The 13,351-nt window shown below is 56.1% G+C and overlaps 1 protein-coding gene across 4 annotated transcripts in view; it reads left to right on the forward strand.

Annotated features, from left to right (window-relative positions):
• Positions 1 to 13,351, forward strand: part of sardh (sarcosine dehydrogenase) — a 115,378-nt gene that overhangs the window by 26,958 nt on the left and 75,069 nt on the right. For all 4 annotated transcript variants that reach the window (XM_072566120.1, XM_072566123.1, XM_072566121.1 and 1 more), the window contains 3 exons: positions 29 to 152; positions 1,816 to 1,916; positions 3,686 to 3,790. In XM_072566120.1, the coding sequence (XP_072422221.1) occupies positions 29 to 152; positions 1,816 to 1,916; positions 3,686 to 3,790 (330 nt within the window). The remainder of the gene's footprint in view (positions 1 to 28; positions 153 to 1,815; positions 1,917 to 3,685; positions 3,791 to 13,351) is intronic.

Raw genomic sequence — 13,351 nt, forward strand, 5'->3', positions numbered from 1 at the left:
ATTGCTCTTTTGCCATTGTTTTGTTCAGGTGATTGAGAACTGTCCCGTGACAGGGATCCAGGTGAAGATCGATCATTATGGAGTCAGGCGACTCACGGGGGTACAGACTGACTATGGAATAATACAGACTCCTTGTGCGATTAACTGTGCAGGTGAGCTAAAGCAAGCAGCAGAAACAGAGTCTGCCAGTCATTACTGGGTTACAGGAAGATGGAAAGGAAGTGTATCCTTGGAAGCAACCAGTTCTAAATCTCCTCAGCACTGACTGCATCACACACAGATAAAACCTCCCATCAGGAGTTTTCAACATACTTCACAGGTATTGCAAAAGAGCAGACTGTTTGTGCACAGCAAGACCCACAAACACACAGCGCTGACCCTCCGACAGAGCGGCACTCCGTCAGCACTGACCCTCCGACAGAGCGGCACTCCCTCAGCACTGACCCTCCGACAGTGCGGCACTCCGTCAGCACTGACCCTCCGACAGTGCGGCACTCCCTCAGCACTGACCATCCGACAGAGCGGCACTCCGTCAGCACTGACCCTCCGACAGTGCGGCACTCCCTCAGCACTGACCCTCCGACAGTGCGGCACTCCCTCAGCACTGACCCTCCGACAGAGCGGCACTCCCTCAGCGTTGACCCTCTGACAGCACGGCACTCCCTCAGCACTGACCCTCCGACAGTGCGGCACTCCCTCAGCACTGACCCTCCGACAGTGCGGCACTCCCTCAGCACTGATCCTCCGACAGTGCCCACTCCCTCAGCACTGACCCTCCGACAGTGCCCACTCCCTCAGCACTGACCCTCCGACAGTGCGGCACTCCCTCAGCACTGACCCTCCAACAGTGCTGCACTCCCTCAGCACTGACCCTCCAACAGTGCGGCACTCCCTCAGCACTGACCCTCCAACAGTGCTGCACTCCCTCAGCACGGACCCTCCAACAGTGCGTCACTCCCTCAGCACTGACCCTCCAATAGTCCCCACTCCCTCAGCAGTGACCCTCCAACAGTGTCCACTCCCTCAGCACTGACCCTCCAACAGTGCAGAACCTCCTCAGCACTGACCCTGTGTCAGTGCCCACTCCCTCAGCACTGACCCTCCAACAGTGCAGAACCTCCTCAGCACTGACCCTGTGACAGTGCCCATTCCCTCAGCACTGATCCTCTGGTATTCCCTGAGTACTGGTTGTTCTGATATAATGTAACAGTTGTGTTCCTCTGCAACTTTGCGGTATTGAAAATCACACTGTCGAAAATCGCCTTTCCCATTCAGTAAAATGTTTGCGATATCCAAACAACATCCACAATGTAGTGTCTAGATTCGAGTGGTGCTGGGAAGACACAGCAGGTCAGGGTGGAAAGTTGACGTTATGGGCAAAAGCCCTTCATCAGGAATCAACATCCACAATTTGTCAATCACATTATAGGCTGCTTGCACTGATGAAACCTGCTTTTTCGCAGAGTGACCTGTACTGCAGGTTGAACGTCAGCCTGTATCACGTGTTTCAGATCCTGTGATGTTTCAGTGTGTCTGTGACCTTCGGAGTGTCAATTAAAATGCAGAACCAACTCGGATGAAATAAAGGAAAATTGGTAAAGTGAGGTGGAGCAAGATGAGTAACTTGGATTTCAGCATGTACTGAATGGGCAGAGAGGCCAGTTCCTGTGCTGTAATCTTGGTTCATTCCTGCTTAAGGTTCCAAGATTGAGACCACCTCATCAGAACTGAGGAAAGGTGCTATTTGCAGTGTGGCCAGCAGAGAGCAGTGTTTACCATGATTGCTGTGTTGCTGACTCACTCTGTTTTGTTCAGGTGTGTGGGCTCGAGCACTGGGAGAAATGGCAGGAGTCAATGTCCCACTCATTGGCATGCGCCACGCGTATGTGGTGACAGAGCGGATTGAAGGAATCCAGGTAGGTGTTGGTGCCAGGAGTAGGGTGAGACACTATGTGGAGTGAATCCTGTGTGGTCTTGTGTTTGTGTTTATTTGATGCTTTGCTTTGTTAGGATCCAGCTCCAAATGTATCGAGAGCACGACCAGTCTGACCCTTCCACCTCCAATCCCCTCCAGTCTGACCCTTCCACCTCCAATCCCCTCCAGCCTGACCCTTCCACCTCCAATCCCCTCCAGCCTGACCCTTCCACCTCCAATCACCTCCAACCTGACCCTTCCACCTCCAATCCCCTCCAGCCTGACCCTTCCACCTCCAATCCCCTCCAGCCTGACCCTTCCACCTCCAATCCCCTCCAGCCTGACCCTTCCACCTCCAATCCCCTCCAGCCTGACCCTTCCACCTCCAATCCCCTCCAGCCTGACCCTTCCACCTCCAATCCCCACCAGCCTGACCCTTCCACCTCCAATCGCCTCCAGCCTGACCCTTCCACCTCCAATCGCCACCAGCCTGACCCTTCCACCTCCAATCCCCACCAGCCTGACCCTTCCACCTCCAATCCCCTCCAGCCTGACCCTTCCACCTCCAATCCCCTCCAGCCTGACCCTTCCACCTCCAATCCCCTCCAGCCTGACCCTTCCACCTCCAATCACCTCCCATGAGGACACTGACTTTGCTTGGGATATGAACTCCACTTGGTGATCCCTCATTCTGCACGCACCAGTGTTCCTGTAACTGCCCCTGTGGAGGGGGGGGGGGTGCATTTGGGGGGCATTGCAGCTAATCAGACTTTATCCTGAACCAACATGGAACACATTGGACAGCCAGTTTCACTGGGCAGTGGGTAGAGTTTGACGTTACTGTTCCCCCTTTCTCATTGTGTAAACATCAGCCCTGCATTTCCATATTACAGTTCGGCTCCTTGTGAAATCCTACAACCGGTGAAATCCTACAGCCGGTGAATCCTACAACCGGTGAAATCCTACAGCCGGTGAATCCTACAGCCGGTGAATCCTACAGCCGGTGAATCCTACAGCCGGTGAATCCTACAACCGGTGAAATCCTACAGCCGGTGAATCCTACAGCCGGTGAATCCTACAGCCGGTGAATCCTACAGCCGGTGAACCCTACAGCCGGTGCCACATGTGTGAACGTATGACGCAGCATCAGCGTTAGCCTCCAGCTCTCTCACTGAGAGCAGAAACACCTTCAGTTCCAGTTCCTTAGAATGTTCGTAGCTCACAACACATTGATGCAGTGTGTCAAAGACCAATGTTAGATACAGAGTAAAGCTCCCTCTACACTATCCCCATCAAACACTCCCAGGAGAGGGATGGGGACAATGTAGCCGGGGATTTACTCTGTATTTAACCTAAGACTGACTGTGCCCTGGGAGTTTTTGATGGGGGACACTGTAGAGGAAGATTTACTCTGTATTTAACGCCGTGCTGTCCCTGTCCTGGGTGGGTTTGATGCGATCAGTGTAGAGGGAGCTTTACTCTGTATTAAACCCTGTGCTGTCCATGTCCTGGGAGTGTTTGACAGGGGCAATGTGGAGGGAGCTGAAAATGTGTTGCTGGAAAAGCGCAGCAGGTCATGTGTAGAGAGCTTTATTCTGTATTTAACTCCTGTCCTGGGAGTGTTTGATGGGGACAGTGTAAAGGGAGCTTAACTCTGTATCTAACCCCGGCTTGCTCCTGCCTCTGGGAGTAGATGACTGTGTGATGGGACTTTCACTTCATGGGAACACATGTCTCAAGCAACTTACTCTGTTTAATTTTTGCTTGCAGAATATGCCAAATGTTCGAGATCACGATAGCTCTGTGTATCTCCGTCTCCAAGGGGACGCTCTCTCGGTCGGTGGATATGAGCCAAACCCGAATTTCTGGGAAGAGGTGAGGTGGTCATTGTGGCGCGAGGTGAGGTGGTCAGTGTGGTGTGAGGTGAGGTGGTCAGTGTGGTGTGAGGTGAGGTGGTCAGTGCGGTGAGAGATGAGGTGGTCAGTGTGGTGTGAGATGAGGTGGTCAGTGTGGTGTGAGGTGAGGTGGTCAGTGTGGTGTGAGATGAGGTGGTCAGTGTGGTGCGACGTGAGGTGGTCAGTGTGGTGAGAGGTGAGGCGGTCAGTGTGGTGTGAGATGAGGTGGTCAGTGTGGTGTGAGATGAGGTGGTCAGTGTGGTGTGAGATGAGGTGGTCAGTGTGGTGTGAGGTGAGGTGGTCAGTGTGGTGAGAGTTGAGGTGGTCAGTGTGGTGTGAGATGAAGTGGTCAGTGTGGTGAGAGGTGAGGTGGTCAGTGCGGTGAGAGTTGAGGTGGTCAGTGCAGTGTGAGATGAAGTGGTCAGTGTGGCGCGAGGTGAGGTGGTCAGTGTGGTGAGAGGTGAGGTGGTCAGTGTGGTGAGAGATGAGGTGGTCAGTGCGGTGTGAGATGAAGTGGTCAGTGTGGTGTGAGATGAGGTGGTCAGTGTGGTGAGAGTTGAGGTGGTCAGTGTGGTGAGAGGTGAGGTGGTCAGTGTGGAGAGCGATGAGGTGGTCAAGGTGGTGAGAGTTGAGGCGGTCAGTGCGGTGTGAGATGAAGTTGTCAGTGTGGTGGGAGGTGAGGTGGTCAGTGTGGTGAGAGGTGAGGTGGTCAGTGTGGTGAGCGATGAGGTGGTCAGTGTGGTGACAGTTGAGGTGGTCAGTGTGGTGAGAGATGAGGTGGTCAGTGTGGTGAGAGTTGAGGTGGTCAGTGCGGTGAGAGTTGAGGTGGTCAGTGCAGTGTGAGATGAAGTGGTCAGTGTGGCGCGAGGTGAGGTGGTCAGTGTGGTGAGAGGTGAGGTGGTCAGTGTGGTGAGAGATGAGGTGGTCAGTGTGGTGAGAGGTGAGGTGGTCAGTGCGGTGAGAGTTGAGGTGGTCAGTGCGGTGAGAGTTGAGGTGGTCAGTGCAGTGTGAGATGAAGTGGTCAGTGTGGCGCGAGGTGAGGTGGTCAGTGTGGTGAGAGGTGAGGTGGTCAGTGTGGTGAGAGGTGAGGTGGTCAGTGTGGTGAGAGTTGAGGCGGTCAGTGCGGTGTGAGATGAAGTGGTCAGTGTGGCGCGAGGTGAGATGGTCAGTGTGGTGAGAGGTGAGGTGGTCAGTGTGGTGAGAGGTGAGGTGGTCAGTGTGGTGAGAGTTGAGGCGGTCAGTGCGGTGTGAGATGAAGTGGTCAGTGTGGCGCGAGGTGAGGTGGTCAGTGCGGTGAGAGTTGAGGTGGTCAGTGTGGCGCGAGGTGAGGTGGTCAGTGTGGTGAGAGTTGAGGTGGTCAGTGCGGTGTGAGATGAAGTGGTCAGTGTGGCGCGAGGTGAGGTGGTCAGTGCGGTGAGAGTTGAGGTGGTCAGTGCAGTGTGAGATGAGGTGGTCAGTGTGGTGTGAGATGAGGTGGTCAGTGCGGTGTGAGATGAAGTGGTCAGTGTGGTGTGAGGTGAGGTGGTCAGTGTGGTATGAGATGAGGTGGTCAGTGTGGTGTGAGATGAGGTGGTCAGTGTTGTGCGACGTGAGGCGGTCAGTGTGGTGAGAGGTGAGGCGGTCAGTGTGGTGTGAGATGAGGTGGTCAGTGTGGTGTGAGATGAGGTGGTCAGTGTGGTGAGAGGTGAGGTGGTCAGTGTGGTGAGAGTTGAGGCGGTCAGTGCGGTGTGAGATGAAGTGGTCAGTGTGGTGAGAGGTGAGGTGGTCAGTGCGGTGAGAGTTGAGGTGGTCAGTGTGGTGCGAGGTGAGGTGGTCAGTGCGGTGAGAGTTGAGGTGGTCAGTGTGGCGCGAGGTGAGGTGGTCAGTGTGGTGAACGATGAGGTGGTCAGTGCGGTGAGAGTTGAGGTGGTCAGTGTGGTGAGAGTTGAGGCGGTCAGTGTGGTGAGAGGTGAGGTGGTCAGTGTGGTGTGAGATGAGGTGGTCAGTGTGGCGCGAGGTGAGGTGGTCAGTGTGGTGAGAGGTGAGGCGGTCAGTGTGGTGTGAGATGAGGTGGTCAGTGTAGTGAGAGGTGAGGTGGTCAGTGTGGTGAGAGTTGAGGCGGTCAGTGCGGTGTGAGGTGAAGTGGTCAGTGTGGTGAGAGGTGAGGTGGTCAGTGTGGTGAGAGGTGAGGTGGTCAGTTTGGTGAGAGATGAGGTGGTCAGTGTGGTGTGAGATGAAGTGGTCAGTGTGGTGTGAGATGAGGTGGTCAGTGTGGTGAGAGGTGAGGTGGTCAGTGTGGTGAGAGTTGAGGTGGTGAGGTGGTCAGTGTGGTGAGAGATGAGGTGGTCAGTGTGGTGAGAGGTGAGGTGGTCAGTGCGGTGTGAGATGAGGTGGTCAGTGCGGTGAGAGATGAAGTGGTCAGTGTGGTGAGAGGTGAGGTGGTCAGTGTGGTGAGAGTTGAGGTGGTCAGTGCGGTGAGAGTTGAGGTGGTCAGTGCAGTGTGAGATGAAGTGGTCAGTGTGGCGCGAGGTGAGGTGGTCAGTGCGGTGAGAGTTGAGGTGGTCAGTGTGGCGCGAGGTGAGGTGGTCAGTGTGGTGAGCGATGAGGTGGTCAGTGCGGTGAGAGTTGAGGTGGTCAGTGTGGTGAGAGTTGAGGTGGTCAGCGTGGAGAGAGATGAGGTGGTCAGTGTGGTGTGAGATGAGGTGGTCAGTGTGGTGAGAGTTGAGGTGGTCAGTGCGGTGTGAGATGAAGTGGTCAGTGTGGCGCGAGGTGAGGTGGTCAGTGCGGTGAGAGTTGAGGTGGTCAGTGTGGCGCGAGGTGAGGTGGTCAGTGTGGTGGACGATGAGATGGTCAGTGCGGTGTGAGATGAAGTGGTCAGTGTGGTGAGAGGTGAGGTGGTCAGTGTGGCACGAGGTGAGGTGGTCAGTGCGGTGTGAGATGAAGTGGTCAGTGTGGTGTGAGATGAGGTGGTCAGTGTGGTGAGAGTTGAGGTGGTCAGTGTGGTGAGAGGTGAGGTGGTCAGTGTGGTGAGCGATGAGGTGGTCAGTGCGGTGAGAGTTGAGGTGGTCAGTGTGGTGAGCGATGAGGTGGTCAGTGCGGTGAGAGTTGAGGTGGTCAGTGTGGTGAGAGTTGAGGTGGTCAGTGTGGTGAGAGATGAGGTGGTCAGTGTGGTGAGAGTTGAGGTGGTCAGTGTGGTGAGAGTTGAGGTGGTCAGTGCGGTGTGAGATGAAGTGGTCAGTGTGGCGCGAGGTGAGGTGGTCAGTGCGGTGAGAGTTGAGGTGGTCAGTGTGGCGCGAGGTGAGGTGGTCAGTGTGGTGGACGATGAGGTGGTCAGTGCGGTGTGAGATGAAGTGGTCAGTGTGGTGAGAGGTGAGGTGGTCAGTTTGGTGAGAGATGAGGTGGTCAGTGTGGCGTGCGATGAGGTGGTCAGTGTGGTGAGAGGTGAGGTGGTCAGTGTGGTGAGCGATGAGGTGGTCAGTGCGGTGAGAGTTGAGGCGGTCAGTGCGGTGTGAGATGAAGTGGTCAGTGTGGTGAGAGGTGAGGTGGTCAGTGTGGCACGAGGTGAGGCGGTCAGTGCGGTGTGAGATGAAGTGGTCAGTGTGGTGTGAGATGAGGTGGTCAGTGTGGTGAGAGTTGAGGTGGTCAGTGTGGTGAGAGGTGAGGTGGTCAGTGTGGTGAGCGATGAGGTGGTCAGTGCGGTGAGAGTTGAGGTGGTCAGTGCGGTGAGAGGTGATGTGGTCAGTGTGGTGAGCGATGAGGTGGTCAGTGCGGTGAGAGTTGAGGTGGTCAGTGTGGTGAGAGTTGAGGTGGTCAGTGCGGTGAGAGTTGAGGTGGTCAGTGCGTTGTGAGATGAAGTGGTCAGTGTGGCGCGAGGTGAGGTGGTCAGTGTGGTGACAGTTGAGGCGGTCAGTGCGGTGAGAGTTGAGGTGGTCAGTGTGGTGAGAGTTGAGGTGGTCAGTGTGGTGAGAGATGAGGTGGTCAGTGTGGTGTGAGATGAGGTGGTCAGTGTGGTGAGAGTTCAGGTGGTCAGTGTGGTGAGAGGTGAGGTGGTCAGTGTGGTGAGAGATGGGGTGGTCAGTGTGGTGTGAGATGAGGTGGTCAGTGTGGTGAGAGTTGAGGCGGTCAGTGTGGTGTGAGATGAGGTGGTCAGTGTGGTGTGAAATGAGGTGGTCAGTGTGGTGAGAGGTGAGGTGGTCAGTGTGGTGAGAGTTGAGGCAGTCAGTGCGGTGTGAGATGAAGTGGTCAGTGTGGTGTGAGTTGAGGTGGTCAGTGTGGTGACAGTTGAGGCGGTCAGTGCGGTGTGAGATGAAGTGGTCAGTGTGGTGAGAGGTGAGGTGGTCAGTGTGGCACGAGGTGAGGCGGTCAGTGCGGTGTGAGATGAAGTGGTCAGTGTGGTGTGAGATGAGGTGGTCAGTGTGGTGAGAGTTGAGGTGGTCAGTGTGGTGAGAGGTGAGGTGGTCAGTGTGGTGAGCGATGAGGTGGTCAGTGCGGTGAGAGTTGAGGTGGTCAGTGTGGTGAGAGGTGATGTGGTCATTGTGGTGAGCGATGAGGTGGTCAGTGCGGTGAGAGTTGAGGTGGTCAGTGTGGTGAGAGTTGAGGTGGTCAGTGCGGTGAGAGTTGAGGTGGTCAGTGCGTTGTGAGATGAAGTGGTCAGTGTGGCGCGAGGTGAGGTGGTCAGTGTGGTGAGAGTTCAGGTGGTCAGTGTGGTGAGAGGTGAGGTGGTCAGTGTGGTGAGAGATGGGGTGGTCAGTGTGGTGTGAGATGAGGTGGTCAGTGTGGTGAGAGTTGAGGCGGTCAGTGTGGTGTGAGATGAGGTGGTCAGTGTGGTGTGAAATGAGGTGGTCAGTGTGGTGAGAGGTGAGGTGGTCAGTGTGGTGAGAGTTGAGGCGGTCAGTGCGGTGTGAGATGAAGTGGTCAGTGTGGTGAGAGGTGAGGTGGTCAGTTTGGTGAGAGATGAGATGGTCAGTGTGGCGTGAGATGAGGTGGTCAGTGTGGTGTGAGATGAGGTGGTCAGTGTGGTGAGAGTTGAGGTGGTCAGTGTGGTGAGAGGTGAGGTGGTCAGTGTGGTGAGCGATGAGGTGGTCAGTGCGGTGAGAGTTGAGGTGGTCAGTGTGGTGAGAGGTGATGTGGTCATTGTGGTGAGCGATGAGGTGGTCAGTGCGGTGAGAGTTGAGGTGGTCAGTGCGTTGTGAGATGAAGTGGTCAGTGTGGCGCGAGGTGAGGTGGTCAGTGTGGTGAGAGTTCAGGTGGTCAGTGTGGTGAGAGGTGAGGTGGTCAGTGTGGTGAGAGATGGGGTGGTCAGTGTGGTGTGAGATGAGGTGGTCAGTGTGGTGAGAGTTGAGGCGGTCAGTGTGGTGTGAGATGAGGTGGTCAGTGTGGTGTGAAATGAGGTGGTCAGTGTGGTGAGAGGTGAGGTGGTCAGTGTGGTGAGAGTTGAGGCGGTCAGTGCGGTGTGAGATGAAGTGGTCAGTGTGGTGAGAGGTGAGGTGGTCAGTTTGGTGAGAGATGAGATGGTCAGTGTGGCGTGAGATGAGGTGGTCAGTGTGGTGTGAGATGAGGTGGTCAGTGTGGTGAGAGGTGAGGTGGTCAGTGTGGTGAGAGTTGAGGTGGTCAGTGTGGTGAGAGGTGAGGTGGTCAGTGTGGTGAGAGGTGAGGTGGTCAGTGTGGTGAGAGATGAGGTGGTCAGTGTGGTGAGAGGTGAGGTGGTCAGTGCGATGTGAGATGAGGTGGTCAGTGTGGCGCGAGGTGAGGTGGTCAGTGCGGTGAGAGTTGAGGTGGTCAGTGTGGCGCGAGGTGAGGTGGTCAGTGTGGTGAGCGATGAGGTGGTCAGTGCGGTGAGAGTTGATGTGGTCAGTGTGGTGAGAGTTGAGGTGGTCAGTGTGGTGAGAGATGAGGTGGTCAGTGTGGTGTGAGATGAGGTGGTCAGTGTGGTGAGAGTTGAGGTGGTCAGTGCGGTGTGAGATGAAGTGGTCAGTGTGGCGCGAGGTGAGATGGTCAGTGCGGTGAGAGTTGAGGTGGTCAGTGTGGCGCGAGGTGAGGTGGTCAGTGTGGTGAGCGATGAGGTGGTCAGTGCGGTGAGAGTTGAGGTGGTCAGTGTGGTGAGAGTTGAGGTGGTCAGTGCGGTGTGAGATGAAGTGGTCAGTGTGGCGCGAGGTGAGGTGGTCAGTGCGGTGAGAGTTGAGGTGGTCAGTGCAGTGTGAGATGAAGTGGTCAGTGTGGCGCGAGGTGAGGTGGTCAGTGCGGTGACAGTTGAGGTGGTCAGTGTGGCGCAAGGTGAGGTGGTCAGTGTGGTGGACGATGAGGTGGTCAGTGCGGTGTGAGATGAAGTGGTCAGTGTGGTGAGAGGTGAGGTGGTCAGTTTGGTGAGAGATGAGGTGGTCAGTGTGGCGTGAGATGAGGTGGTCAGTGTGGTGAGAGGTGAGGTGGTCAGTGTGGTGAGCGATGAGGTGGTCAGTGCGGTGAGAGTTGAGGTGGTCAGTGCGGTGTGAGATGAAGTGGTCAGTGTGGTGTGAGATGAGGTGGTCAGTGTGGTGAGAGTTGAGGTGGTCAGTGTGGCGCGAGGTGAGGTGGTCAGTGTGGTGAGCGATGAGGTGGTCAGTGCGGTGAGAGTTGAGGTGGTCAGTGTGGTGAGAGTTGTGGGGTCAGCGTGGAGGGAGATGAGGTGGTCAGTGTGGTGTGAGATGAGGTGGTCAGTGTGGTGAGAGTTGAGGTGGTCAGTGCGGTGAGAGTTGAGGTGGTCAGTGCGGTGAGAGTTGAGGTGGTCAGTGCGGTGTGAGATGAAGTGGTCAGTGTGGCGCGAGGTGAGGTGGTCAGTGCGGTGAGAGTTGAGGTGGTCAGTGTGGCGCGAGGTGAGGTGGTCAGTGTGGTGGACGATGAGGTGGTTAGTGCGGTGTGAGATGAAGTGGTCAGTGTGGTGAGAGGTGAGGTGGTCAGTGTGGTGAGCGATGAGGTGGTCAGTGCGGTGAGAGTTGAGGTGGTCAGTGTGGTGACAGTTGAGGCGGTCAGTGCGGTGTGAGATGAAGTGGTCAGTGTGGTGAGAGTTGAGGTGGTCAGTGTGGCACGAGGTGAGGTGGTCAGTGTGGTGTGAGGTGAGGTGGTCAGTGCGGTGAGAGTTGAGGCGGTCAGTGCGGTGTGAGATGAAGTGGTCAGTGTGGTGTGAGATGAGGTGGTCAGTGTGGTGAGAGTTGAGGTGGTCAGTGTGGTGAGAGGTGAGGTGGTCAGTGTGGTGAGCGATGAGGTGGTCAGTGTGGTGAGAGTTGAGGCGGTCAGTGCGGTGTGAGATGAAGTGGTCAGTGTGGTGAGAGGTGAGGTGGTCAGTGTGGTGAGAGGTGAGGTGGTCAGTGTGGTGAGCGATGAGGTGGTCAGTGTGGTGACAGTTGAGGTGGTCAGTGTGGTGAGAGATGAGGTGGTCAGTGTGGTGAGAGATGAGGTGGTCAGTGTGGTGAGAGTTGAGGTGGTCAGTGCGGTGAGAGTTGAGGTGGTCAGTGCGGTGTGAGATGAAGTGGTCAGTGTGGCGCGAGGTGAGGTGGTCAGTGTGGTGAGAGGTGAGGTGGTCAGTGTGGTGAGAGGTGAGGTGGTCAGTGTGGTGAGAGATGGGGTGGTCAGTGTGGTGTGAGATGAGGTGGTCAGTGTGGTGAGAGTTGAGGCGGTCAGTGTGGTGTGAGATGAGGTGGTCAGTGTGGTGTGAGATGAGGTGGTCAGTGTGGTGAGAGTTGAGGCGGTCAGTGCGGTGTGAGATGAAGTGGTCAGTGTGGTGAGAGGTGAGGTGGTCAGTTTGGTGAGAGATGAGATGGTCAGTGTGGCGTGAGATGAGGTGGTCAGTGTGGTGTGAGATGAGGTGGTCAGTGTGGTGTGAGATGAGGTGGTCAGTGTGGTGAGAGGTGAGGTGGTCAGTGTGGTGAGAGTTGAGGTGGTCAGTGTGGTGAGAGGTGAGGTGGTCAGTGTGGTGAGAGATGAGGTGGTCAGTGCGGTGAGAGGTGAGGTGGTCAGTGTGGCGCGAGGTGAGGTGGTCAGTGTGGTGAGCGATGAGGTGGTCAGTGCGGTGAGAGTTGATGTGGTCAGTGTGGTGAGAGTTGAGGTGGTCAGTGTGGCGCGAGGTGAGGTGGTCAGTGTGGCGCGAGGTGAGGTGGTCAGTGTGGTGAGAGATGAGGTGGTCAGTGTGGTGTGAGATGAGGTGGTCAGTGTGGTGAGAGTTGAGGTGGTCAGTGCGGTGTGAGATGAAGTGGTCAGTGTTGCGCGAGGTGAGATGGTCAGTGCGGTGAGAGTTGAGGTGGTCAGTGTGGCGCGAGGTGAGGTGGTCAGTGTGGTGAGCGATGAGGTGGTCAGTGCGGTGAGAGTTGAAGTGGTCAGTGTGGTGAGAGTTGAGGTGGTCAGTGCGGTGTGAGATGAAGTGGTCAGTGTGGCGCGAGGTGAGGTGGTCAGTGCGGTGAGAGTTGAGGTGGTCAGTGTGGCGCGAGGTGAGGTGGTCAGTGTGGTGAGCGATGAGGTGGTCAGTGCGGTGAGAGTTGAGGTGGTCAGTGTGGTGAGAGTTGAGGCGGTCAGTGTGGTGTGAGATGAAGTGGTCAGTGTGGTGAGAGGTGAGGTGGTCAGTGCGGTGATAGGTGAGTTGGTCAGTGTGGTGTGAGATGAAGTGGTCAGTGTGGTGAGAGGTGAGGTGGTCAGTGTGGTGAGAGTTGAGGCGGTCAGTGCGGTGTGAGATGAAGTGGTCAGTGTGGTGAGAGGTGAGGTGGTCAGTTTGGTGAGAGATGAGGTGGTCAGTGTGGTGAGAGGTGAGGTGGTCAGTGCGGTGAGAGTTGAGGTGGTCAGTGCGGTGAGAGTTGAGGTGGTCAGTGCAGTGTGAGATGAAGTGGTCAGTGTGGCGCGAGGTGAGGTGGTCAGTGTGGTGAGAGGTGAGGTGGTCAGTGCGGTGTGAGATGAAGTGGTCAGTGTGGCGCGAGGTGAGGTGGTCAGTGCGGTGAGAGTTGAGGTGGTCAGTGTGGTGTGAGGTGAGGTGGTCAGTGTGGTGCGAGGTGAGGTGGTCAGTGTGGTGTGAGGTGAGGTGGTCAGTGCGGTGATAGATGAGGTGGTCAGTGTGGTGTGAGATGAGGTGGTCAGTGTGGTGTGAGGTGAGGTGGTCAGTGTGGTACGAGATGAGGTGGTCAGTGTGGTATGAGATGAGGTGGTCAGTGTGGTGTGAGATGAGGTGGTCAGTGTGGTGAGAGGTGAGGTGGTCAGTGTGGTGAGAGGTGAGGCGGTCAGTGTGTTGAGAGGTGAGGCGGTCAGTGTGGTGAGAGGTGAGGCGGTCAGTGTTGTGTGAGATGAGGTGGTCAGTGTGGTGTGAGATGAGGTGGTCAGTGTGGTGAGAGGTGAGGTGGTCAGTCTGGTGAGAGTTGAGGCGGTCAGTGCGGTGTGAGATGAAGTGGTCAGTGTGGTGAGAGGTGAGGTGGTCAGTGCGGTGAGAGTTGAGGTGGTCAGTGTGGTGCGAGGTGAGGTGGTCAGTGCGGTGAGAGTTGAGGTGGTCAGTGTGGCGCGAGGTGAGGTGGTCAGTGTGGTGAACGATGAGGTGGTCAGTGCGGTGAGAGTT

Source organism: Chiloscyllium punctatum, chromosome 49 (genome assembly GCF_047496795.1).
Source record: "Chiloscyllium punctatum isolate Juve2018m chromosome 49, sChiPun1.3, whole genome shotgun sequence".
In the NCBI taxonomy this organism is placed as follows: domain Eukaryota; kingdom Metazoa; phylum Chordata; class Chondrichthyes; order Orectolobiformes; family Hemiscylliidae; genus Chiloscyllium; species Chiloscyllium punctatum.